The sequence below is a fragment of the Phymastichus coffea genome, unplaced genomic scaffold, assembly GCF_024137745.1.
Source record: "Phymastichus coffea isolate CEN01 unplaced genomic scaffold, Cenicafe_Pcof_1.1 PCOF00077, whole genome shotgun sequence".
In the NCBI taxonomy this organism is placed as follows: domain Eukaryota; kingdom Metazoa; phylum Arthropoda; class Insecta; order Hymenoptera; family Eulophidae; genus Phymastichus; species Phymastichus coffea.
Window position 1 is genome coordinate 1,129,613 of NW_026706888.1, and position 26,732 is coordinate 1,156,344.

Below are 26,732 nucleotides of genomic sequence, written 5' to 3' on the forward strand. Positions count from 1 at the left end.
GCTGGACTCTAATATCGAATGTAATATATAATGAGAAAATATCTACATGAATGTAGTCTAAATTCTTTTTTTTTTGCAAAATACAAAAGTATGAATATAATAAATATATCTGCAATTATAGCAACATTGTTATTATTTCTCTAAGTTAGTCATTCATTAGACTCAGAATTAGATTTTTCTTTTTCTTGTCGAAGATTTCATTAAAAGCGATTTTTAATATTTCAGTTAACGCACTGTACAAACCTGATTCAAACTATACAAATATTATGACTTTGTAAAACTAGAGGGCTATTGTAACATTGTTAAAAAATTGTTGGCAAGTTTGTATATCGATCGTCGCTTTTACTGAAATTTTCTAAATCTATCATTTACTATGTTAAGCCTTAGCTAAAAAAGAGTATTAGTTAATGTACTCATTTGAAGGTACGGAAATGCGGTTTTCTGAAATAGCCTAAGCTGTATATAAATTGTTTTCTCCACCGGTCTGTCTTGAAAGTATATATGTAACTTGTTTGGAAACCAAACGTTTAGCTTCACCGATTGAAAAATCACCGCGTAAAAAACATCTACATCTGCCTGCTTGTATTATCGGACTTTGGTTCTCGTAAGACTTACAAGGTGTAATTCTAATTCAACGGGCTAGTTGTCTAGTACTCGTTTTATCTGATGTTTTGTTGGAATATCGCTCAATGATTTAACATGAGTGAAATTGACTTTAGGAAGTTAGAACTTGGCTTTTCTTTGAACTTTTCTCGTACTCATCTATGTAGGTCCTATGGCAATACAGAGAAAAATTGAGATATACAAATGGAAGATTATCGAACTTCGTTAGGTCTGCAATCGTATCTAAAGCTAAAAATTTGTTTGCTAAGAGTTATTATTCACGTATATCGTTTAAGTAACCTTCATTTGTCGATTTTCTTGTTTTTGTATATTTTTTGCTTTTACTCATAAGTATCTTTGGTCTTTGATAAGTTCTTCGACAAACCCCACTTCACATCAAACGCACATCAACAGCGATATATTTAAATATTCTTAATAACGACCATAGCAAACGACGCTTTATTTTTTTTTTTTGTTGATATTATGAAAAATTTAGAATACGTTTATTGGTACATCGAGCGTGTTTTTTTTGTTTGGAATGCAGTGTTTTTGAAACGTACTGTAGATTTTTTGAAGCTTATTCACGAAATAGTGAAACACTTGAGAGATTGCTTTGATTATTATCTAATCTTTGATAGTATCGTAAATTTAGTGAGAATAAATTGCTCAAATGTTTCATCCTTCCGATATATTATCGAAACTTGAGTGAATCGAGAAACCCACAGTAACTTTTTTCCAAAATTTGAAATCCCTGCTTATTTTTAAGGTTGTTTTTTAAAGGCGACCATAATATACCTTTACATCTCTTTGAGTGTCACCAGTGCGAATACTCCAACAAAACCAAGACTGTACTGCGACAAATCGACGTAAGGCACGTCGTAGTGATCGCAAAAGTCCTCAGAGACGTACCTTGCGAGAGCGAACGATACTGCAAGACTGATACCTCCATAATTGTCGTACCAGATGCATACTAAACCCAATGCCAACGATTGTAGAGCGAAGATAATGTTGGTGAAATTTTGTAACTTCGAGCGATCTTTAATACGAGATGAGCTCAACTCTATGACTGTCGGTGACATTCCAAGGGCTAGCAAAAGGAACCGCAACTCTTCACGGAAATTGTACTTTAACAAAACCTCAGTGGTGAACAAGGCGAATGGTACTACCTCGACTACACTCGAGAAACTTTCGTAAAAGTTTCTGAAGCGCTTTGTTGTTGATGATCCACCTGAAATATTTCCATGCTAAGATTATAAAATGTTATAAACAAATAAAGTAATGAATCAAATTATGTTTTGAACGTTACTTTTCTAATTTGTATAAAAAGTTCTGATATTTTGTTTTTGAGTGGCTGAGTTACTTAAGTGTAGTTTAGAAAACAAGTTTATTATTAATACTTAGGATTCTATTTTATTTTGAATTTTTATAAAAACAACTCACCATATCTGAGAATTCCTAGGATAGAATGTACAAACAACATTTGAAAAGCTCGTACAGCCCAAGCATATTCAATTACACGCAATGAAAAAGCATCCTTGAAGAATTTCATGCAAACAATTGTGACAATCAATTTAGCTAAATGTGCTATGACAGTGCCTGGATTGGCCATTGTATTAATCTTTCAAAAATTCTTTTGAAAAGTTTAAATTTTTATTTGTATCTTTTCAGTTGAGAATTGTCTACTACTTTATGGGGTTTGTTGCTAGATGTATGATATAACATCTACGTTAGAGTAAACCTGTAGGTCATTTATCACAACTTTTAAGTATAAAAATTTGAATTTGTAGGTGGCTCGTGAACCTGAAAATATAAATTTGATTTAAAATTCAATTGGTACATTTATTTTCAGTAAAATATGTGTAAATATAGAATTAGAAATAATACGAGGAAGTGGATTTAATTCTTATCTTAACTGAACTTAATCAGATAAGGAAACTGATAGTACTATAAAAGTGTAGAATAAATTAAAATGTTTTTTATTCTGCTTGAATATATTTAAAAACATATTTATTGCAAATAATTGTTTTTATATAGATTACTCTTGATTCGTGTAAAACACAAGATTTAGGTCAAAAACAATTATGTTAATATTATTTCAAATGCAAGTTGGCAAGAAACATAGTTTTTGTAGTAGTCACTATTTTCTAACTTGAAAGCTTAATAGACGTAGTTTTACCTAATGATCACAAATTACAGGCTATCTTTGATATATAAACCAAGCGCCAGTGTCTTTACACTAATAATCCACCCACACAGATAATCGCGCTCATTAAGCCAAAGGTCAACGAACAAAAATCACCTCATCATCAACTCCCACGCTCGTTGTACTCAAATAAACAATTACATAATCAGCTTTCAAGTAAGTGTACTCGCAACGAGAATGTGTGTGTGTATCTCAAATAAACCGAATCCTATCAAAACAAGCCCACAAAGAGATAGGCGCTTAAAATTCAACAAATTTAACTATCATAAATAATCGTTATCAAAACGTGAGCCTCTCGAGATGTTGTATTTATAGACTTACGGGTGTATTGCGCGCGTCACCAAATAGCTGCCTCTGTCTCATCGCCAAAATTATTTCACGCACGATCGCGACTCAAGATATCTAAATTACTCCACCTCCTCCTCCCACTTTACTCGCCGTTGCACGAGATATAAAACGGCGGGGACGGTAAAACAGCTGTGCTCAAGCCTCCACGACGGCATCACGCCACTCACGCGCATGCACCACATATGCACATAACCTTCATTCTTTGTGTGTGGAAAAGTGGAGCAACGGCACGAGAATGTATGCGTCAAAAGTGTAAGCGCTTTAGTAATGTAATAAAAATATGAACGACGAAAGAATGTGTAAAGGGTAAAATCAATGACGTACATTCATTGTATCGGATGATGGAATAAGAAGTTAATTATGAAATTTCAGGAGTGTAAAAATACTCAAGGCTAAACTTTATTAACATGACCGGTTTGGTCAATGGTATTAATAAAATAATAGCCAATTTTCGAAGGATGCATTTTATACGTTTGACTGGTCGATTCAAATATTTACATAATGTGATAAAAATTCTAATAAAAAATTAACAAATAAATTTAAAACGTTGAAACATAAAGCTAGAAACTTCTACGCTGTCTTGGCCTATTTTAAATCAGTTGAAATCATGACTTATATGCCACTTATCGAATTATCAAACACGCGAGACCTGCACGACAAATTTTAATAAATAAATCGAACACGCGCTACCGGACACCAGTGCTGAGAATCCGACCATTCAATCAAAAAGTTCTTTTTCTATAGTCGTACCGTTTCTAAGTATGTTTTCAATCCATCGGCTAAATGATTCGGTTTCGTTCCACGTTTCACTTGTTGATATCACATCAATTTAAAATTCAGGGCAATCGAAAACAAAAATTCATTATACGTAAGAACGTAAGTAATTGATTGGACTAATTGAGCTATTAATAAAAAAATATTTTTAAAATCGAATATTTAAAGAATAAAAATACTTTGCTGGAATAATAATAAAAACAAAAACGCCATTTAATATTTGATTTTTTTTTGATTCGCTCATAAAAGTTCTAAGTAAAATTCCTATTAATTAATACAGCTATAATAAAAAAATTATAGAAAAACTGCGCGAGGTTAACAAAGATAGCAAAAGTTATTTATAACTCCGCGCAATTTCATTTATTAATAGGAATGGGTTATTTAGAAAATAATCAATTCCTATTAATGCAGCTCTTATAATTTCAATATAATTTTGGATTTGGAATTTGGAGGGGTACAAAAAGAAAATTTAGATAATTTTGAATAGTATAAATAGACATAAAGCTATTTACTTAAAATTTTTTAAGAAAATTCACCATTTTTCTGCCAGGATCATAAATTTTATTAATTTTTTGCATTTTACTGTGTTTCTATGAAAAACGCTGTATAATTCAAATTCTACAGGGGTATAAATTATATTTATGGATTTCGTAGATGGTACAAATTAAGAAGAAGACATTTATAATCTTTTACATTAAAATTTCACGATTTTTCCGCCGAGAACAGAATTAGTTTTATGTATTTTTTAGATGGTACAAATTAAGAAGGCATTCATTTTTTTTTAAATCGCATATTTTTCTACAGGAAGATAGATTTGCCGCCGCGCATGCGCAGTAATACGTTAATTTGACTTTGCTTATTGGCGTCTCAGTCAGAGACCCACCGCCATCTAGTAAAGTAAAGTACGTTAATTTGAATTACTAATCTACCCTACGAAAATCTTTTTTTTCTCTATTTTTAGAGAGGGTACAAATTCCAAAAAAGCATTTTTCGGATGATACAAATTAAAATGAAACTAGTGGTATTTTTTTCTTTTAAGATATCAATCATTTTTCTACCAGGAGTATGAGTTTTCCGAAATATCGTTTTATTCGCTTTTTTTCAAAATTTGGGGGGGGGGGTACAAATTCCAAAAAAGCAATTTTCGGGTGGTACAAATTAAGACGAAGCTAATGGTATATATTTTTTTTTAAATTAATCATTTTTCTGACAGGGTCGTCTCGATGATAAACCAATTCAGTACCAGCTGCTATCCAGTACCCATCCGTCAGCAACACTACGCATGCGCGCGTCAATCAGCTGTTCTAGTCTCGTTATCTACTGCTGCGAGAAGTTGCAGTCAGAGTCGCGGGGTTCACGAACACGGCGTGTATTATATCGCCTTCCAATATTTTACTTAGTATTTTTTTATTTTAAGTAGAAGTGACATAATGACGGGCGAGTCATCGCATCCGCGACTAACATACGCGGATAAAGTGATATTGGCGCCGATGGTGAGAATCGGCACGTTGCCAATGAGGTTACTTGCACTGGAATATGGTGCGGACATTGTGTACACGGAGGAATTGATTGACTGGAAATTGTTGAGATCTGTTCGTCGTAAAAATGGTGTCGATTTTTCTTAAATAATTTAAATCCAAAATTTTTTATGTTTGAATTTAAATATTATTCTTTCATGTACAGTTTTAAGATAGTTCATTTAATTATTTATTTATAGCTAAATATCTGACATTGTCAGAGCTATGACCACCTTGATTTCAATTATATGTTATTTAACTTTTACTTCATTTATCAGACTAATCATTTGTCAAGTTTCTTTAATATTTTTAATGTCTTTTTGCTAATTTATAAGTTTTAGAAGTATCTGTACAATAACTAGCTAGTATAAGGTTTCTCCCAATTGAAAAGTGTTGCCACTGTGAAGTAATTATTTACATTATTTTACGTTGTCTATCAAACCAATTTTTTAATTGATTTATATGGACATTGTTTTTATTTTCTTACGAAGCCAAAAAAAGTTAAATAAAATACATCGCAAATATGATCAGATTAAATTATCAGCGCTAATCTCATTCAAGCCGTATAAAAAAACATAATTCTTTCAGACGTACTCGGCACAGTAGATTTCATTGACCGAACTGACGGTACGATAGTCTTCCGTACATGTGCTCGTGAGCGCGAGCACGTGGTTCTTCAGTTGGGAACTTGCGATCCAACGCGTGCATTCAAAGTGGCACAAATTGTAGAAAATGACGTCGCGGGTATCGACGTAAACATGGGATGTCCAAAACGATTTTCAATCCTCGGTGGCATGGGTGCAGCATTACTCAAACAACCCGACAAAGCCAGCGAAATTTTAAAAACACTTGTTGATGGATTGACGATTCCTGTAACGTGTAAGATTAGAGTATTGAAAAGTGTGAGAGATACGTTGAAATTGTGTGATACATTGGCTGCTACGGGTATTTCTGCAATTACCGTACACGGAAGGACGGTGGACGAAAGACCGCAGCATCCCAATAGAAATGAGGTGCTTAAGATAATTTCCGAGCATTTGAGCATTCCAGTTATTGCTAATGGTGGTTCCAAGGTTAATACTTATTTTACCTTACATTTCCACTTTTTTTAAACTAGTTTTTATTTTTACAATTTTCAGATACTGTGAATAAAATTACTTTTCGAAAAGTCGATAATTATATTTTTTTTAATAATTACTTTCGATTCGAAAGACATTAACAATTCTCATTTCAATATTCTCTACTCGCAAATTTATGGTTTACAACAAACAACGGTAATTTCAGGAAGTGGAGAAAAGGGAGGACATATTTAAATTTAAAAAAGAAACAGGCTGCAGTAGTGTAATGCTGGCGAGAGCGGCTGAATGGAATTGCTCAATTTTTCGAAAAGAAGGCTTGCTACCCATGGACGATGTAGTAAGAAGTTATTTAAAATTGGCTGTCGACTACGACAATTCACCGAGTAATACAAAATATTGCGTACAAAATATACTCAGAGATTTGCAAGAGACACCACTTGGAAAGCAGTTTCTCAATGCACAAACTCTTGAGCAAATATGGTCAGTTTTTTTCCAGTAAATTCTATGCACAAGTCATGATTTCATAATTCAACTATGTATTTTAATTTTTCAGCGAAGTATGGAATATGGACAATTATTGTCGTGCGAAAGCGAAGGAATTTCGTAGCAAAGGTTTCGAGGGTCGTTTCGAGGTGGTGCCTGAGCGCTTAGGGCTAATTGGTACAGCTGGTAAGCGAAAACTTGAGGATGAAGAGGAAGACGTGCTGCTAATGAAATGTGCCTTTCTCCGAAACAATTTCCCCAATGATAAGAGTTTACCCAAATCTCAGCTTGCCAAATGGACGAGAGATCATCATAAGAAATTACCTGCTTATTACACTGTCAATGAAGATAAACTTTTCCGAGCTGTCGTCGTCATTGACGGGAGAAAATACGGATCTTCATTTTGGTGAGATTTATATCTTACAACTGTATCCATTTATTTTAATAGCTCCACATTTACTTTCATTTCTTACATCTATACAGATGAGATATGATCAGCCTGTAAAGTTTACAAATTCGCCAATCACTTCCAATCTAAAACATATTAAAACAACTCTTAGTATTTTATAAGATTTAGAATAACAATATTAATTTTCTTGCAATTCAGGGAGAAAAATAAAAAATGGGCAGAACAAGGTGCTGCTTTGGTCGGTTTATGCGCACTTGGTGTCATCGATGCAGAAACTCTCACAAAAATGGGAAACCTTATTGTTTGACGTCGAATAATCTTCTAAAATAAATTATGTACGAAATGTTTTATATGTACCTTAAAGCTATATCTTCTTTACGTATTTTTATATGTGTGAACAAGAAATCTGTCATACTGTATTATATAGAATATACAATAATATTAGCAATGAAGATCTTTGTTAATATTATGCTATTTAATGTACTATTTTTTGTAAAGAAAGACTGCAAGCAAATTTTGTAAACGAGTTATTGTACATGTTCATGAAGCTTACAAATATAATTAATGTGTCTTATATAAAGTGTATATAATATATTGTATAGAAAAATTTTTAGTAATTAAAATCATCGTCAAGAATTGTTTTACTTATTTATGTCAACTCACTTGATGGAAAATATAATTTTTTTTATTTGTTGTTGTATTCAAATAACACACATATGTATACCTTTACTTCTATGGGAATTTTACTTCAATCAATGGTGAAATTACAAATGATGTATCAAAGATTACTTTTTAAAAGTCACTAACCGTTTTAACAATAGAATTATTCAAACTATGAATTTTTTATTTGTAATATTTCTTTATAGCTCTGAAAAGGTTTACGCAGAAAATTTTGTTTTCTATAAGTTTAATCCAAATGAATAACCTTTTGATCTCTGTGAACAGATTTTGTATTCAAACAATCTAATTGAATACTTTAGCCACTTTTACCTACATATATAAAGTTTAAAAATACTGTATTATCGACAAAAATGTTCAAATTATAATTATAAAAAACTATCGAATTATAAAAGACAGAAATTCTATTTCATGTAGAATTTAAATCGTAAATCCTTGATCCACACACATTGCAGTCATTTCATCGATTATTCAATAAACGCTTCCAGTGAGAAACAAAAGTCTAGAACGCAATCGTATATAATCACTAATTCATCTCACGCAAATAATGATGAGACCTTCCTAATCAAAAGTCCACTGACCATCGCGTAAATACATGCGTAATAACAACGAACAATTCTCTTTCACGTTGGCTTATCGATGTGCCGTTCAAAAATGATAAGATTACAATGACCAAGACCGCGATCGACGTGTCATATCGAGCAAAGACGATCGGAAGTAGCGATGGATCGTAGGTACAGTTTCTACCCGGTTGAACAAGATCGCGGCTACGGGGATGGTATCAACACGGACGAAATAGATGAGAAAAACACAGGGTGAGACTGTTGTAATAATCCACGCGGCAGAAAACAGTGCGGTTGTCAGATAAGATTCACGGGTGATAAAGTGAACACAATAGTATTTAGTTTATATAGCAATTTTCATTTATGTGTTACTTGTTTGCCAGCCTGTTCAAGTGTGAAGTTCATTGCTCGAGGCAGTGCATAAACGTGCAAGAAAATAATTTTTCAAAGGAGTTTTGGAGAACGGACGATAGATAGTTTTGAACTTATCTTTTTTGTGAAATTCGGACTCGTATTGGATATTAAGATAAAAAAGAATGCCTCTAAAGACGATAAGCTTTAGTTACTCGGTATTTAACTTTTAGGAATTTAAAATGTTTCTGTGAAAAAAGGCTTCGCACAATGCAAATTATGATAGTCGAATGTGATAAATAATAATACTATCGTAACTTTCTGATGTATTAAAAATTGCGCGAATAGTATTTTAGAAAAAAATCTAAACTACAAAGTCGTAATCCTTCTCGCGTAATAAAGCCAAAGGAGACTGAATGCTTTTGACTTTCAGTCTTATCTTGGAATTGTGAGAAACTTTTCTAAATCGCGCGAGGATTAACGATCTGTTTTTTCGATCGTAAAATGTATTAGAACGCAACATTGCAATTAGTCAGCAAGTCGAATGATATTTTGCAGATCGATCGATGAGATTCTGCTATGGGATTCCTTCAAGTGTGTCGACCCGGAGCCGAACACCGGCTCGATGGCGGAGAAGCGATGGTACGAGATTATGCTACGTATCATAAAAGCGTTCCTCTATGGTTTCCTATGCCTTGCGATCCTCGCCGGCTGCATTATCACGAAGGGCGCTGCACTCTTCGCCACTTCGCAGCTGCGGAAGAGGACTGTGCCGTTCTGCGAGTATTATCCCGGTAAGCGGAACGTCCACCCACGAGTGCTCACACGAAAGGGACACCGGCGATGAATGGGCAATAAACGTGTGCAGGTCGAACGTTTCGCGAGCAGAACAGATACGAGGCACAGACGTCGGACGAGGCTCGGTCGTCCTGGGTTTGGTGCATAATCATAGCGTTCTCGATACCGGAGCTGATGAACTTCATGCGCTTCCTTTGGAATTGTTTCTTCATCAACGTCCAGTTCCTGCTGCCGCCATCGGGTGCGTGCATCTTTTGCAAGTTCTATCCGGTCGGTTGCAGCGAGCTCTTTTCATTATTCAGATAACGAGGGCGAGCAGTGGTCTTTGCCGAGACCCCGTAATATCTTCATACTAACGTGCTTGGAGGCTTTGCACGTGACGGGAGTGCTGCTGCTGTTTTTCGTAGTTTTGCCAAACTTGGACGCGGTTCAAGGCGCCGTCACGTTCAGCTGCGCCTGCCTCGTCCCTTCGATTTTAGGTGAGTGCCACTGGCCGGTAAACTTGGCGCGCCACGCGTTCGTCATTGACCGCGACGGCGTCGAGCACTATGTTCTATCGTTGGCACAGGAATTTTGTCAAACAAGAGAGCGGACTATTCCGAACGATTCGTCGACGCTACGTCGCAACAAAACGGCGTTGCCACGAGTAAGGTAACGGTCAACGTCCGTCGTCCTGGCGGCCTGGCGTACGGCGACATTTTAGCTATGCTCGCTCAAATCGGCGGCATCGCGTCCTTCACTTTGATCGCCGAGCCGCCAAACAACGCGTACGCGGCCTGGCTGACCCCGATAGCTTTGATATTGTCGTCGCTACGATGGTGGGGAAATTACGTATCGAAGGAAAGTCAGTTCGGTAAGTAGTCCTCATTTTTCGTTGATGCGTCTATATGCGGAGCGAGAATGGAAGAATCCGAACTTGGTTTCGGAATGACCGAGTGCGACGTTCGTTATTTTAAAAACACGAAGCTACGTGCCTGCAGAAGCGAACGGATGACTTTGACGAGGAGTTACAGCGAGCACGCTGGTCGGATGCACCGTCGCAAAAAGCGAGACTGAGAGAGAGCTACGATGATCGTCAATTCGCAGGGCATCGACGGACACCGAGAGAAGAACATGGGGGCGTTGGGGGCTTTTAGTTGGGAGCTAAGGAGATCCGGCAATCATTTCATACCACAATTTTATTGTCGCGGAAGCTGTCGATACTCGCGAACAAGCGCCTAGCTGTGCTGTAGAAATAATCGACGACTTCACTGTCGGCAAACAATGCCGGGCGTTTTCACGAGTTTCATTTGTCGCAGGTTTCGTCGTCGCGCTCGCAACCGTACGGAGAAACTTGCAGGCGTACAGAGCAGTTTTGATCGGCTACACGTCAGTGATACGAGTATTCGCATTTATATTCGGAGCACTTTTGATTAATTCGGTTCAGGGAATGCGACCTGCCGACTTCTTTCATGGATTTTGGATGGACAGCTACAATTTCACATTGACTTTGGTGAAAGATGGGATGGAAGAGGGCTCGGGCGTGATTCAGCCGGCAAACCTAATTCTGTCGATCGTCGGTAATCGATGGGTCCCACTTAACGTCGCTCTGATACACGCTGGTGCCGGATTCTTCGTCTACAGCTGCAGTGAGCTTTTCATTGAAACATTTTCCTAGGTTCCTTCTTTGCACTTTGTCGTCGATTAATACTTTTAACGATATTGTTTACGGGGCCCAACACTGAAAATTTACCATTTATCAACAAAACAAAACACCTTTTCAAAAGTGTCGTTTGTTTTTTATTTATAAAAGTCGAATAACTGCTTTTGAAAAAGTGAAAAATATAATATTTTCGAAAAATGGCTCCACTCATTGCATTTGTGGAGCGTAGAATGAAGATTTTGGTATGCATAATAAAACAATTCAAGCCTCTACGAAATATTTCAAGATAAGAGATATTTTACATTGATATCTGTATTAGGATGATTTTTAAACAGCAATTAAGGAAACTTTGGATGACAAAGCGTTAAACCCCGTATTATCCCTTTCTTTTTAAAACAAATTTAAATTCAGTATAAGTACCAAAAGAAAATGTTCAGCATCGTAAGCTAAACAGCAAACCATTAGAAACATCACAAAAAAAAATATAAAAGCTATTAAATAGAGCTAAATTTCAAAATTGTAACCGCCTAGTGCATTGAACTCCATGGCAATTAACAATTTTAGCCCCACATAGAAAAAAAAGAGAAAGAACGTCGTTAACCACTCAACACTCTCACAGGCAAATTTGCTTGCAAAACGTTAATGCAAGGCATCGGGTTCGCGCTGCCCTTGAACGTAGCAGTTGCCGGCACGGTAATTAGCCTCTGGGTTGTATCTTACCTGCGCGCTTGGGACGAGTGCTATTTTCACAAGGACAACGCGGAAGCACAGGCACTCGACTACTTATTCTTTTATGCACCTACTATCAAGAATTACGAAGCTCATTGGTACGCCTGGATTTGGTTGATTTGGACTTTATCGCAAGCTTGGATTACTATGCACGTCTGGTATACAAGGAACGAAAGACTCGCTACTACCAGCAAGATCTTTGTCGTGTTTTCTTACGACGCGCTCATGATCGATCAATCGCTGGCGCTTAGTAGGTGGAGAGAGGAAGCCGACGACGATGATTACGTCGAACGAAAGGTTATATATATTTTTTTTCTAATTTTGTCATTTTTGGCTAATTCACTACGAATAATTTAAATAATTTTGAAAGTATTCCTTCGTTGTCGTCGTTTAATGAAATAGCTAGTCGATCAGACATATTTTTGATTGCGATCTAATCGTCGTTATTTTCTAAAGAATGTTCGTTTTCTTTTCGATAACTTTTGAACGCTATTTATAACTTTCCAAATATCGAAAAATATAAAGAGATAGACAAATTATCAGCAGTGTTCTTTTCCCAGGAAGACGACATAGAAAGAAACGACGACGCGTATCGTGGCAAAGAGGACATACTGAAGGAGGATCAAACGACGCGAATTTACGCGTGTGCGACAATGTGGCACGAAACGACCGAGGAAATGACCGATTTTCTCAATAGCATTCTACGATTGGACAAGGATCAATGCATAATGCGTACGATGAAAAGCTACGATCCCAAAGCCAATCTACCCGATTATTACGAGCTCGAAGGTAAATAAAAAATGTCCGCGATCGGAAGAGCATTGATTGATAGAGAGAAACTGACTCGTCGCAGTCCACGTATTCTTCGACGATGCGTTCCGGTGCGTGCACGGCTGCAGCCGACGTTGCACCCACGACGAGAGCATGACTCTGGTGAACGACTACGTGGGAGATTTCGTGAGGTGCGTCGAGAAGTGCGTGCGAGCGCGCAACTTCAAGGCTTCGCCGCCGGTGAAGTATCCGACCCCGTACGGCGGCAGACTTGTGTGGACCTTGCCCGAGCAGACGAAAATGTACGTGCATCTGAAGGACAAGAACAGGATTCGCGCGAGGAAACGGTGGAGTCAGGTGATCGCGTCGCGACGAAGGCGATTGGACGCGCTCGCGTCGTAACTCCTCGTCGGTCCTCTGCGCAGGTCATGTACATGTACTACTTGCTCGGCTACCGACTGATGGCGGAAGACATCAGCGTGTCGCGAAAGGAGGTGATCGCCGAGAACACCTACCTGCTGACGCTCGACGGCGACATTGATTTCCGGCCGAGCGCGGTGAGGACGCTCGTCGACAGGATGAAGGTCAACAGAGACGTGGGATCGGCCTGCGGCAGGATTCATCCGTTGGGCAAAGGTAACGACGGTCCGCTTCCCCGTTGCCCGGGGGCGGCCGAACACTGACGCGCGCCCCCCTGCCCAACACAGGTCCGCTGGTTTGGTTCCAAAAGTTCGAGTACGCGATCGGCCACTGGCTGCAAAAGTCGACGGAGCACACGATCGGCTGCGTGCTCTGCAGTCCCGGTTGCTTCGCCTTGTTTCGCGCCAAGGCGCTCATGGAGAACAACGTCATGAGGAAGTACGCCACCGTGGCCGAGGAGGCACGGCACTTCATTCAGTACGACCAAGGCGAGGACCGCTGGCTCTGCACTCTCATTCTGCAGTGCGGCTACAAGGTATTTGCTCGGCGAAGCTCTCTGCCCTTATTCGCGACCCCCCGAGTGCCGATACTGCGCGATACTGCGCATCCACCGGCGCTTGTCGACCGATTCATCTCTCACTTTCGATCGTTAAGGTGGAGTACTCGGCGGCAAGCGACGCCTTCACTCACGCCCCGGAGAAATTCAACGAGTTCTTCATTCAGAGACGACGATGGATACCATCTACAGTTGCCAATATATTCGACCTGCTCGAAACTGCCGCGGACACCAAAAAGAACAATCGCGACATCTCCTGGCTTTACATCCTCTACCAATGGGTCTTGATGGGTTTGCAATTATTCAATCATAAATCCCAGTTTCTTTTGCTTTAGCGAGTCAATCGACGTTCGATTAAATTCTTCATTCGTAGGTAGTACAATTTTAGGACCGGGCACGATATTCCTCATGCTCGTCGGTGCGTTCGTTGCTGCGTTTGGAATTGACAACTACACGAGTTTTGTGTACAATATCGTACCGATTTTGATATTCTGCTCTGTCTGCTACTTTACCAAGGAACAAACGCAGGTGAAATTTTCAGGTTCACGCTAAAGTTCGACCCGGACTTGAGCTTCCGAGCTTCGGATCTATTTTGCACCGTATAACCCCATAAATTACGTATTGGATCTTCAGATCTTTTAAATTGTTCAAGCAGTCAACTTTTTTATTAAGTTTTATTGTTTTATTATTTATTTATTTTATTACAAAGTGAACGATAACTTGTCTATGAATTGAATCGAATAAAGCAAAAATTACAGCTAGTAGTGGCAGGAATAATCACGGCGATCTATGGACTAGTGATGATAGTCGTACTCGTGGGTATAATGCTACAAATAACGGAGGACGGTTGGCTTGCACCGTCCACTCTATTCTTCTTTCTTGTCGCCGGCGAACTTCTTATCACTGGCCTATTACATCCGCTCGAGTGGAGTTGCCTGTTATACGGCTTCGTTTACTACGTTACCGTGCCGTCGATGTACGTGTTGCTTGTGATATTCTCGCTTTTCAACATGAATAACATCAGCTGGGGAACGAGAGAAGTCCCGAAAGTCGAAGTTATTACGGTGAGCCAGTAGATGAGCTTTCATTGTTAACTGGACCGAACCTGAATGCTCTCCTATCTCGCAGGAGGAGCAGCAAGCCGCGACGGCTACGAGCGCTTCGAAAAGTTTGCTCTCCAAGGACGCAAAGAACGAGAAAGGGCCAATCGAGTTTTCCGTCGCTGGCTTGTTCAAGTGCATCTTGTGCGCTCAGGACATTCCTCGAGAGAACGACAAGGAACTCAAGGAAATCGCGTCGGCACTGTCGAGAATCGACGCGCGACTGAACGACATGGAGAGGTACATTATTTTGACAGCGAGTCTGACGAGCGAGCAATGAACGACACGCTGATCTATAGAAACATCAACAGTTCGAGTAGTGGACTGCGATCGGCGCGAGATTTGAGTCGCGACGAGGCGTCAAATCCAGCTGCCGGTCGCACAACCCATTCGGTGAATTTCGCCGAGAAGCTCGAGGAGACGATCGATGACGACAGCAACGCGAATTCGGATACCGATGACGACGACGAGGTAGCGAGCAGTGACGATGAACAATCCGCTCGCGAGAACGATAATTTCCTCGTCTCGCCGAATTGGCTGAGAAGCAAGGGTTTGGGAAAAGGCGAGGTGGAATTTTTGTCGTCGGAAGAGGAAATTTTTTGGAAGAAGTTCATCGAGACTTATTTGGATCCTATTGATAAGGACGAGAAACGAGAGGTATTGATCTTGGATTTTCTAATGAATTTGTTCGCATGAACAGATGCGATTGTTCGATAGGCAGATATAAATCGGCGAATCACGGAACTGAGGGATCAGTATATTTTTAAATTCTTCATGATCAACTCGCTGTTCGTTCTGAGCGTGTTTTTATTACAATTGAACAAAGACGTGCTGTACTTGGAATGGCCACTCGGAGTCAAGTATAACATTACTTACCATGACCTGGAGGTAAGCGTGAAACGAACATTATGACAAGTTTTCAGAACGCACGAGGTGGGATTACTTGCAGGTTCACGTCGTTGAAGAGCATTTGCATCTGGAACCCATTGGATTCATGTTCATTCTGTTGTTCGTCAGTATTTTAGCCGTGCAATTCATAGCGATGCTGCTCCATCGCTTCGAAACTTTCTCTCACATCATGGCCAAAGTTAGGTTGAGTTGCGACTGCTGGAACAAGGTAGCGCCGTTGACATCGTCAATTAAAAAACCGAACGATCTATCGACGAGGGGTGTTGGTTTTCAGGCCGCCGATCTTTCGGAGGAGGCGATACACGAGCGGCAGGCGTTGAAAATCCGAAAAATCTTCGAAAGGAAACTCAACAGCGACGCCAGGCCTGCCGGTTCGAGTAACAAAGTCCCGCCGAGGAAACGACGTACTGTGCATTTCCTGCACGCCGACAACGAGCGACGTCAAACTTATGCTCGACCGTTCAGCACGTCGATCAAAGAAACTTTACACAATGGTGAGTACGCATTTCCCTCTATCTCCGACTTTGTCAGTAATTGTACGGGTTTCCTCATGATTCCAGTTGGAGAAACGAAAAATATTGCTGACATGTCGCGCAAAATTGAGCGGACGATCCGTGCGAGTAGATCGCAACAGAGAGAAAAGTCCATGTCGAGCGGTAGTGCTGCAGATTCACTCAAGCAGAAACAGCGAAAACATATTGCGGGATACGATAATAAGGGTTACTTATATGAACACCAGGAGACTGAGATAAAAATGTAAATCTACACATGTTTGTCTTTTTTCTTTTTTTAAAGAGGTTTCGTATATTTTTAGATTTTATAATGTTGATCATTTTAATGTAAATTTATATTTTTACGACAATTTTTGTCGTTACGAAAATAAACATTCTTTTAAGAATAAAACCATTCAAACCTAAGCTTCATTCGCGCCACAACACTCACCAATCAATTTGCTACTTGTAAACGCAGTCTAACTTAAGTTATCGCTGCATTGCGCACAAAACTTTAAGCAAAAGTCTGCCTGCGGCTGCTAGCTGCTGGCTGCTGCTTATAGTTCGCGGATGTTCGTTCGCGAGTGTGTGGGGTACGCGACGACGAAGACTATTTATTTATAGTCTACACTTCTGCCAAAACGTCACACATTATAATATTCTGTATTATTAGCCAGTGAGTAAAAGAACGAGAGCGCAGTCGTCACGTGTTTGCGAAATCGGCTGCATCGTAGTTGCAACAACTTTCTAAGCTGCACAAATGCCTTGATTCAGCAACTTGAATCTCGTTCTCTCTCTCTCTTTCTCTCTCTCTCTCTCTTTCTCTCTCTCTCTCTCTTTCTCTCTCTCTTTCCCTCTCTTCCTCTGTCCCTCTCTTCTGTTTCTCAATCTCTCCGACAAAGTTTTCATCAGTTTCCAGCACATAGTACTTTACGTGTGAGTACTTACTTTACCGTCCCTTTATTTCCGGTCATAAAGTTCTATTTAGTTTCATTTCTTTGGGAATTTGTCTGTGTACATATGGAAATACTTTGTTCTTGTAGATAATCATCCCCGAAGATGTCCAAGTCGGATGGACCGAAAGTCGTCACGGCCCTATTTTCTTTCAAAGGAAAGAACAATGATGAGGTAGATAGATCGCTATGCGACTCACTCATTCACACACTAACAACTGGCGATGTTTCTTGACTCTGCACTTGGCACACATTTTAATTGTCTCTACTCCATTTTCCTCATTTCGTACACATTACTTTGTACTCCACTGCATTCCAGTTCTATTATTACATATATACGTAAATTTTACTATTTGATCACATTGCAGTAGCTTTTTATGAGATCTTTATTATAGTCCTAGTTATGAAAGCACTTGCAATGTCAATATAGTCAATATTGCATTAAAACTGATAATTGACTACTGCACTTCCTCCAACAAGAGATATTTTAGCCGTACCTGTTTCTGTTTAATATCTAAAAATCAATATTGAGATCTATTTTTGTTTTACTAATTATTAAATAAACTGATGAATGCTCAGCCAACTTACACAATTCTCAAAATAAAGTAGTTAAAGCATGTCATATATGGAAGTGCAAACAAAATTAGAAATTGTTATCTTAATATAAGCTATTCATCTAGGAAATTTAATTATAGGAGCTCTACTTTACTAAATGTATATCTTAAACTATAACTTATACTGACCTAGTAATTATCTTCTAGAATAGCTTTATCATTTCTATCATAAATGCAATATTTTTATTTTAAGATTTGCTACTAAGTTATAAACTTATATTTTTATTTTGTCTTTTAGCTGTGTTTTAAGAAAGGTGATATCATAACAATAACACAGTTGGATGATGGTGGCTGGTGGGAAGGAACGCTCAATGAGAAAACTGGCTGGTTTCCATCTAATTATGTCAAGGAGTTGAAAGCTCCAGGTACACCATTAAGATTCAGCTTAAGTGAATCAGGTATTCATTCCCATAACATTACTAATAAGGATGCTGTAATCAATGTTGTGAGAATTTCCTATTGTCAAAAAATTTTCATCAATATTCGTTTTTATTAATCAGCATATTATTTATATGCTTAGAATATATTCAATTGTGCTTTATTTGTAAATACTTCTATAAAATACTGTATCCCACTGCTATTTGGTACTATCTGTGCTTCTAAGAATTAACCAAATTTCCTTTAATCGTATTTGGTATTTAAAACTCATGGCATTAACTTATCATCTCATCTATTTTATAAACTGAAAAGCTTTGCTTTCTGGTGTATATTAACATCATGCATTGATTTTGATAACAATCATTAGCATTAATTAATTCATTCTTGTAGACTCTGCTTCCACGATATCTGCCAAATTATCACCAGAGAAAAGTTCACCAGATTCTCCAATTCATCAAACCATGAATCGTGATATAGTTTTAAAAAATATCGTAGATTCTGAGCGTGCGAACGTTGCGGAACTACAAGGATTAGTTAACAATTTTCTTCAACCATTGGAAACAGCCAATATGTAAGTCATTCCAAATTATCAAAAACATTAATAATAATTTGACTTATTTATAAAACTATTTTCTAATGTTTAGACTTAAGAAAGAAGAGTACAAACAATTAATTGGAAATATCCATGAAGTATTAGAAGCTCATCAGCGCCTTTTAGTCAATTTAGACAGTGTATTACCTCAAGGACCAGAAGCTAGAGTGGGAAATATTTTTCTTACGTCAGCTCCAAAACTTAAAAGTATCCATACATCTTACTGCAATTGCCATCCACAAGCAGTTTGTATATTGGATCGATACCGGTAATCATTCAAATGCAAAATATATTTTAGAATTTTATTCATAATAAATACATTGCTGAGTGTGACATTCCCTTGTAGCGATGAATTAAATGAATTTATGGAACGAAGTGGTGCTATAACGCCTGGAATTTTAGTATTAACTACAGGTCTCAGTAAACCTTTTAGAAGACTGGATAAGTATTCTGCAATGCTGCAAGAGTTAGAGCGGCATACAGAAAAGAATCACTCTGATAGAGGAGATACTCAACGTAGTGTTAGTGTGTACAGAGAAATAGCGGTGAATTTCAGTTATTATATCAATTATCAGAAAGTGAATATTTCATTTGTTCAATGATTGTTTGCGTTAATTTTTTAGGACCGATGTGCCGCTATAAGAAAGCAACGAGAGCTTGCATTACAAATTTTAACGTGTGGAATTAAAGGATGGGAAGGCGAGGAATTGAGTGTTCTTGGAGATATTATTCATGTTGGCGCTGTTATACTTGTCTCTGGGGTTGATAGAAGAGATAGATATTTTGTATTATTTCCTGCAACTTTACTTGTTCTTAGTACTAGTCCTAGAATGAGCTCGTTCGTGTATGAGGTAAAGATTAGATTTTACATTTCAGGAATTTCTTTTAACTTTAACTACTTGTTTTATTACAGGGAAAACTTCCTTTGACTGGAATTAACATAGTTGCAGTTGAACCATCGGATGATATAAAAAATGCCTTCGAGATATCGGGTAAGCTTATATTTATCTTAGTTGAATGATTCAAGAAATAAGGTCAAATATTTCAATTTTTTTGGAAATAGACAAGTATAGAACTTTACGATTCATAACTAGTTATACAAACTTTAATGTCGAAACGAATACTTTTGCTTATTCAGTCCTCTAAGAGGCATCAGGGATAAATCTAAAAATAGCTTAAATTGTGCTGAGTCGCGGGAAAACCAAGAAATTCGATCAGTTAGTAAAGTTTTCCATACTAGTACTTTAGAACACTCGCTAGCTCGTTTCAATATAACTGCGCTTTAAATTTTTTTTTTATTGAATTTTATAAATTAGCTTAACAATGAAAAGTTCGTGGGGTGTACACGAATAATTTTTGCTAAAAGTTATTATTATTATTTTCATCTGTGATCTCATAGCTTAAGAAATGTTTTCACAAAGCAAAATGAGATTTATTGTGATTTAGCTTTTTGTAGTTTTTACATTATAAGTACTTTTGTAACTAATTTAAATATTTAAATGCGAAATAGGTCCCATGATCGAGAGTATAACAGTACTGTGTCCAAGCCGGGAGGAACGTCAGCACTGGATCGAGTTATTGAGTCAAGATGAAGTGACATCCCGAGGTGCATCATTAGCAACGCGTTCGCCAACGACAAGCATATCACACGTGAGTTGTTGCCAGCATCCTCCGTACACACGTCTATCGCGTTTTTTCGCACGACTGGTACGCAAGAAATTATTACATCCAGAGCTGCTCAAACGACTGCTGTACTTTCAATATATATTTCGTCCCGACTTGAGCACAGTGAAGATGCGACGCAACTGTTTTATCATGTATACTCTTAACCCTCGCGATCATTCGCAAAAATCTTCCACGCGCAAAGTGTCTACATTGAATTTAGACGTTAGGTATGTACCCAACGATGGAAATTGTTGTCCATTGCAAGCTCAACGAACTCATTTGCCTGCCTCGACCTCAACATCAATGGCTGTGTTTAGTACCGAAGAACCGACCTCGTTACCAGAACCTACAAGTAGGAGTCTTCCACCGAAGGTCAGCACCGGTAGCTGTGTGATTATTCCTAACTTCGATTCTGTCCCTTATCGAGTTCTGAGGTCTGGCAATGAGGATCTGTCGAATTTGTGCGACTCGGAAGATTCGAAAAATTGGAAATCACTTGGTAGTGGCAAGAATCAGGGCAAATTGTTGACTAGTACGAGAAGTCCAAGATCTTCGGATTCCGGTATGGCAGATAGTTTTCAATATCATTCGGCGGAAATCGGCTCGTGCTACAACGCAATGCGCGAGAGTGAGAATGAATTCGAGAGCCAGTGTATTTGTACGTCACCTTTTGGCTCGACACCATCATGTAAGAGTCTCATTGATCAACCGATGGACGTCAGTGATGACGGCGGAGATGATGAGGACGAGGTTGAAAGTCTGGCAAAGTGTACCTGCAACAATAATGTAGAAGAGAGTAGGTTTGCTAAAATGACGTTGACTCAACAAAAGCACCTCACACAGCCATTTACGCCGAAAAAAACAACTAAGCGAAGGCCTTTAGGACATTACAAACCTCCATCAGAGGATGACAAAACAGATGAGCCAAAGGTTTACACGTCTACCCTCTACGCACATTGGTGGCTTAAGAAAACCATTCCTATGGATGATGATGATAATGATGATGATGATGATGATGATGATGATGATGATGATACTCAAGGCAAGCGCTTCTCCATGGCATGGCTGCGTTCTGTTTTACTTTTTACTTGTGACTCGTTCGATTCGCATACTCACCACCAGTCTTTCTGTTATGAGTTGCTTTTTTTGATGAAACGGTAACCTTCGAGAGTTTTGTTGCGTCGAACGAAGAAGAATTAAGATTTGCGGCTTCAAGTTTAATTTGTTAATCTTGGTGTTCGTCAATAAATTTTCATACAATGATATCGTTAAATTTATTGTCTCATAGAAACTTTAGTTTGATATATTTTTCATTAAAGCAGTAGAAAATTAAGAAAGTAACATTGCTTTGCCAGGAATTAAATGTAAAAATCATAAATAAAAAGAACAGTGTGCGACAAATTTATGTACGTCATTTAATTCTTTTTCGTTTGTCAGGCTACTACTACTAATTCGTATAATTTAAATTCATCACACAACCGCCGAGAACTAAATTTTTTGCCGCTTACTCAAAATTTTTTCCTGACTTTTACTCAGTCCAGCCATGTTGTGAGAAGTATGCTTTTGCTTTGTTTTTTAAAAATTGTTTTACACTATACTAACTTATTGAGAAAAAAAGCAAATCAATTCTCAATATTTTTTCCGAACAACAATTAGATTCACGGAAGAAACACTCCAAATTAGCAAATAAATGCAAGCTTGAAAATCATCGCTGCAGATCTGATGATTTTATATTTTTAATTTAATTATTATTGTTTATCTTGATTTACATTGACATTATAATTTTTCTGCGCATAAAACTACATAGAGGTCTTGAACGTAGTATTTTTAATAACTAAAAGGCATGATTATTGCACTATACTAAATATATTTATATATTTGTATTCAAAGTGTTTGTCCCAATTATCAATCGAAATTATTGAATATTAGGCTTTTGAATCAAGATGAATGTTTTGTCAACGATTTTTCCTAATAGCACCTCTACGTATATTTAATCCTTTGCATTGATTATATTTGTATAGACTCGAATAATATGTCGAAATCTAAAAAAAAGACTTAAATGTAACTAACAAATTGAGTACTGCGTTATTAATTATTTACTTTTTGCATGTTAGAGGGAGTTTTTTTCGCTCACACCTATTGTTTTTTCTTACAAAACAGCAACAACAAATTTTTTATTTATGGCACTCAAATTGTTAGATTTCTCATGTAAATATACTATGCGTGAACTTAGTGTAACTAAAAATTGTCAAACTATCCCCTAAATGTATATAGGAATTTGTAAGTGAAATTGAATAAGTGATGATCGGGACGATCACTTGAACGTTTATTCTCACATTTATTATGTTTCAATTGTCACTGGACAGTCACTCTCAATATTTATGAGCATCCTATGAAGTGATTTTATATTTTTTATGATTGCAAAAAGTCTTTGCTATAAGTAGATTCATCAACATTATTCGGAGAATGAGATTTTAACGTATATTTCTTCTATTCGCGTGTAGTTGATCAGTCAGAACTCAAAGCTTCAGGCGGCAGGAGCAGAACACTCGTCGCCCCAAGGGATTAAGACACCTTGGAGAGTTGCCTCACTCAGACCAGCACCACCGATTTACGCGCTAAAAGCTTTGGGAAAAATAGAGACTGACGGGTGCCGATTGACCAAAATTGGAAGTTAGTATTTTGATAATACAATTTATTTTTAAGCGATTTCTTTTTTTCGTTTAAAAAACCCAATAAATCATGAGCAATTCGATATTGAAAGGTTGTTTTGAGTAATAAATCTCAATCTGTACAATTAACGTATTTTGTTACTCTTGCAGATGAGCGGCAGTTTGAAGAGGATGCAGCAATTTTGAGGGTGATAGAAGGTTACTGTTTGTCCGCTAATGCCAGGTTCACGGTACACTCCGGTGAGTAATGTTTGAGATCTTCCAACACAAAAGCGAACACTGCTTGGTTTTTGCGGTTTTTACCAAACTTGGCTCTTTCGTTGCTTTATACATTAACAAATAGCTATACTAATTCAGTGAATCTGGAGTCGAATCATTAATATTCACCATGCATTCTAACAACCATTTTCACTGAATTAAACGTATGTATCACAAAAGTGTGTGCGTGTGCGTTTGCTTTTTTCGTCGTAACTAAGCCAAACTTATAGCTTTTAGAAAATGCTCGACTTACAGTCACTAATTTTGTGTGGTGTCATTGGTAGTTCATTAGTGTCTCCCACGACTTGATAGAGAGATTTTTTTTTTAGCATAGGAGGCAGAACACTTTTCAGTGTTTCGGAAAAATAAAGCAATTATGACTATAATCAAAAGCCACGAAAAAAGGAGCACAAGCAAAGCTAAAACAAAAACAATCGTCTTTTTGTCTACTGGCTGACGAATCTTTCACATTTTTCTTGATAATTTTTTATGATGTGCTCTTTCAGCTATGATGGATTTCGACCCCCATAAGGTAAACGATAGAGCATCGTTTATACATAGTAGATTCGGAAATTGGGATACGTATGAAGACAGGTACGTAATGTTTTTTTCTCGACCGATGACTTTTTTATACATTTGTTTGCGATTGTGGAATGTTCAATTTAAGGCCTGAATGATATATGTATTTTCATTGTTTTGCATCATAGAGATAATGATTTATTAGATTTTCATGTTTATTATATTTGCTTGTAAAATTTGCTGCTCTTTTATAGATTGTTCTTTTGTACATACGAAATATTTTATTATTACGTTTAACCTGTTTTTAAAAGCATGTACACGTTTATACAATAACATTTTAACATGAATAATACTCTTATAAAAAGGATAGTAGCTACTGTACAATGGTACCAGAATATCGTATTTTCTTGAAATTCTTCAAATTAAATTATAATCTACGATATAATTATTTTCCGTCAGTACGTCAAATTAGTAAACTTACGTTGAAAATTTCAAGAACGATTCACTGTAAAATATCCGAAAGATTTTGGTAACTATAAAATTTAGCTCTAGTGTTCTAGTTCTAATATATGTTTTATTTACCAAATTATTCACACCGAATATCTAATTTATATAACTAAATTTTAAAGTAATTTAACGAACATTTATCTAATTTCAACTAATGCTTTGATTATATTCGTAATTTCAAGTAAACCGTGATTCAATAAATAACAATTGATTTTAACTCTTATAAAAAAGACAATATGATAAAATAATAAAAGCTATGAATAATTTATAACAAATAATTATCTTTTCTTAGAATATTCGACAATTTTCTCATTTTTCATTTCTGTAAAAAATCTGATTCTCTTTAATACGGAAGGGAAAGAAAGCTTTTATCATTGATAACTTCTAATAATGAGGTATTGTTTGTTGTGAACAGGTACCTCGCGGACACTGTTAAAGCCTTGAAGAATCAAATGACAGATCTGCAATTGCAAGTGGCACAGTTGTGCAAGCAGCTCGAAGAAGAGCGAAAGTCACGTTTATCGCTAGCAGCTACCGTCAAACGAAGCATGGCCGTAATCGATGGCGCCGTGCCTTAGTCAGATTTTTTAAAAAGGAATGAACTAATTATATCGAGAGTGTTACAATAAGCGATGCTCAGACCGTCGAAAGCCAAAGTTCAAATAATGTCGTGTTGCAAGGAGAATTTTATAAAAATGCCTTAGCGTTGCATTTTTTCAAAGGGATATAACGAGTACCTACTTTGTTTTTTAGAAGAATAACATTTTCGTTTTTTTTTACATAAGTACACAGTCGAGTCTAGTAACTTTAGTATTATCACTTCTTATGCTCAAGTCAATTTTGGATCAATTTATCGAAAAGCACAATCAAGTTCACTGACACTTTTTCGATTTACAATTTACTTTTAATTGATAATAACAAATAAAATATATGAGAAAAGAAAATAATGATAGTTTCGAGACTCACAGGTACTGACTTGCAAGTATTTTGATAGTTAAATAATGAAATTAATAGCGAAACTATCGCACAATAAATTACGATACAAGATAATGATTCAATCGCATTCCAAAATTGTTATTACAAAGTTATAGTCATTGTGCGCAAGTATTTCAATTGTTATTAGGGTTAGATTATCTACCCTAACTTTTAAAAGTTGCACTCAATTAGAGTCACTGCACTTCTGTATGCAGTAATATGAATCGGTCCTATTGTTAGTTACTTACGGTTCTAGTAGAATTTTTTTATTTTTGTTTCTCAAAATTGACTTCTGCGTTTTTACTTATGTGCAATCTTAAACCAGAATAAGTATTTGGTAACTGTTAGTTTTAAGAAAATATACTGTTGTATGACTGTTTTGACAAAATCTTTCGGGACTACAATGCTTCCAACTTTTTAATGTGTTGATTTTATAACACAAAAGCTCGATTTTGTTTAACTGAATGCATTTGACGTGATTAAAAATAAATTATTACTTATTTTTTTTATTGGCAAAAAATAAATTTTAATTGCATTACATATAATAAAACAAAATAAAACGTAACTTACTGTCGATCTATCAAAGAAATGGATAATTTTTTACTGTGTAAATAAAAACAAATTTCCTTTATTTTGTATTAATTTTATATGACGAAATAAAATAAATAAATTAAGAATTACTTCTGATTAAACATTTGTGATTACGCTTTATTTATTGAAAGCTTAATCAAGCTTTCTGAGATGTTTCATAGAACAAATAAAAATATTCAAAAATACAAAAGATTTATTTCTACAATAATCCAAATTCGATTAAATTAATAGTAGTGTTCTACATTCTGTGAAAATATACTATCGGCTCGAGGCAACATTGTAATCAGCATTATCGGCAATTTCACTAGTATGTACAGTGTTATATAATTTATGCTCCATGCCGACACTGACACCAACCGATACGAAAGCAGCCGGATACAAATAAAATTTCATAAAAAAAATTATCACATCTTACGTATTTTTAATTTTATTTCTTGTGATACCACGATCAAGCCACAGATCATAGTATATCTAGATACTATGAATGCCTATATACCATGGAGACTATATTATACGTAGTATAGATACTATATAGTCACCATGCTATATACATACATATATATATCAAAAGAACAACATAACCT

At 36.9% G+C, this 26,732-nt stretch overlaps 4 protein-coding genes across 10 annotated transcripts; 3 read left to right on the top strand and 1 right to left on the bottom strand.

Moving 5' to 3' along the window:
* Positions 1–674: 674 nt before the first annotated feature.
* Positions 675–3,375, bottom strand: LOC131668371 (uncharacterized). 2 transcript variants are annotated; one of them, XM_058942480.1, is made up of 4 exons: positions 3,128–3,375; positions 2,044–2,403; positions 1,399–1,831; positions 675–773 (listed from the first exon to the last, which is right to left on the bottom strand). In XM_058942480.1, the coding sequence occupies exons 2-3, from the start codon at positions 2,210–2,212 to the stop codon at positions 1,401–1,403; spliced, it is 600 nt and encodes a 199-aa protein (XP_058798463.1). In that variant the 5' UTR covers positions 2,213–2,403; positions 3,128–3,375; the 3' UTR covers positions 675–773; positions 1,399–1,400. The 2 variants fall into 2 exon arrangements, with proteins under 2 accessions (XP_058798463.1, XP_058798462.1); XM_058942479.1 differs by lacking the exon at positions 675–773 and having other exon boundaries at positions 1,398–1,831; positions 3,128–3,374.
* A 1,868-nt stretch (positions 3,376–5,243) lies between these two features.
* Positions 5,244–8,030, top strand: LOC131668370 (tRNA-dihydrouridine(20) synthase [NAD(P)+]-like). 2 transcript variants are annotated; one of them, XM_058942476.1, is made up of 5 exons: positions 5,244–5,536; positions 6,034–6,518; positions 6,730–7,004; positions 7,078–7,413; positions 7,615–8,030. In XM_058942476.1, the coding sequence occupies exons 1-5, from the start codon at positions 5,359–5,361 to the stop codon at positions 7,721–7,723; spliced, it is 1,383 nt and encodes a 460-aa protein (XP_058798459.1). In that variant the 5' UTR covers positions 5,244–5,358; the 3' UTR covers positions 7,724–8,030. The 2 variants fall into 2 exon arrangements, with proteins under 2 accessions (XP_058798459.1, XP_058798460.1); XM_058942477.1 differs by lacking the exon at positions 7,615–8,030 and adding an exon at positions 7,491–7,602.
* A 752-nt stretch (positions 8,031–8,782) lies between these two features.
* LOC131668368 (chitin synthase chs-2-like) lies at positions 8,783–16,724 on the top strand. The gene is made up of 20 exons (XM_058942473.1): positions 8,783–8,909; positions 9,567–9,802; positions 9,877–10,022; positions 10,126–10,289; positions 10,454–10,659; positions 11,105–11,434; positions 12,068–12,474; positions 12,738–12,966; positions 13,031–13,305; positions 13,374–13,584; positions 13,656–13,903; positions 14,023–14,215; positions 14,298–14,452; positions 14,683–14,988; positions 15,053–15,264; positions 15,324–15,681; positions 15,742–15,918; positions 15,974–16,141; positions 16,208–16,427; positions 16,494–16,724. The coding sequence occupies exons 1-20, from the start codon at positions 8,818–8,820 to the stop codon at positions 16,691–16,693; spliced, it is 4,533 nt and encodes a 1,510-aa protein (XP_058798456.1). The 5' UTR covers positions 8,783–8,817; the 3' UTR covers positions 16,694–16,724.
* Positions 16,725–16,995: 271 nt separating this feature from the next.
* Positions 16,996–26,328, top strand: LOC131668369 (rho guanine nucleotide exchange factor 7). Of its 5 annotated transcripts, XM_058942474.1 has the most exons (13): positions 16,996–17,360; positions 17,468–17,552; positions 18,230–18,389; positions 18,760–18,940; positions 19,014–19,229; positions 19,308–19,506; positions 19,585–19,812; positions 19,875–19,953; positions 20,472–20,611; positions 23,131–23,299; positions 23,449–23,538; positions 24,063–24,150; positions 24,998–26,328. In XM_058942474.1, the coding sequence occupies exons 2-13, from the start codon at positions 17,484–17,486 to the stop codon at positions 25,158–25,160; spliced, it is 1,782 nt and encodes a 593-aa protein (XP_058798457.1). In that variant the 5' UTR covers positions 16,996–17,360; positions 17,468–17,483; the 3' UTR covers positions 25,161–26,328. The 5 variants fall into 5 exon arrangements, 2 of the variants coding, with proteins under 2 accessions (XP_058798457.1, XP_058798458.1); XM_058942475.1 differs by lacking the exon at positions 24,063–24,150 and having other exon boundaries at positions 24,998–25,165; XR_009302259.1 differs by lacking the exons at positions 24,063–24,150; positions 24,998–26,328 and having other exon boundaries at positions 20,472–21,668.
* The last annotated feature ends 404 nt before the right edge of the window (positions 26,329–26,732 follow it).

Bases quoted from the DNA above. Each gene is read 5' to 3' on its own strand.
- LOC131668371 (XM_058942480.1), bottom strand. From the start codon at position 2,212: ATGGCCAATCCAGGCACTGTCATAGCACATTTAGCTAAATTGATTGTC. The intron at 1,832-2,043 runs GTGAGTTGTTTT...GAAATATTTCAG, and splicing joins CCTAGGAATTCTCAGATATG to GTGGATCATCAACAACAAAG.
- LOC131668369 (XM_058942474.1), top strand. From the start codon at position 17,484: ATGTCCAAGTCGGATGGACCGAAAGTCGTCACGGCCCTATTTTCTTTC. The intron at 19,954-20,471 runs GTAAGCTTATAT...AATGCGAAATAG, and splicing joins AAATGCCTTCGAGATATCGG to GTCCCATGATCGAGAGTATA. The intron at 23,539-24,062 runs GTGAGTAATGTT...GTGCTCTTTCAG, and splicing joins CAGGTTCACGGTACACTCCG to CTATGATGGATTTCGACCCC.
- LOC131668368 (XM_058942473.1), top strand. From the start codon at position 8,818: ATGGATCGTAGGTACAGTTTCTACCCGGTTGAACAAGATCGCGGCTAC. The intron at 8,910-9,566 runs GTGAGACTGTTG...GATATTTTGCAG, and splicing joins ATAGATGAGAAAAACACAGG to ATCGATCGATGAGATTCTGC. The intron at 12,475-12,737 runs GTTATATATATT...TTCTTTTCCCAG, and splicing joins ATGATTACGTCGAACGAAAG to GAAGACGACATAGAAAGAAA.
- LOC131668370 (XM_058942476.1), top strand. From the start codon at position 5,359: ATGACGGGCGAGTCATCGCATCCGCGACTAACATACGCGGATAAAGTG. The intron at 5,537-6,033 runs GTGTCGATTTTT...TAATTCTTTCAG, and splicing joins ATCTGTTCGTCGTAAAAATG to ACGTACTCGGCACAGTAGAT. The intron at 7,414-7,614 runs GTGAGATTTATA...CTTGCAATTCAG, and splicing joins AAATACGGATCTTCATTTTG to GGAGAAAAATAAAAAATGGG.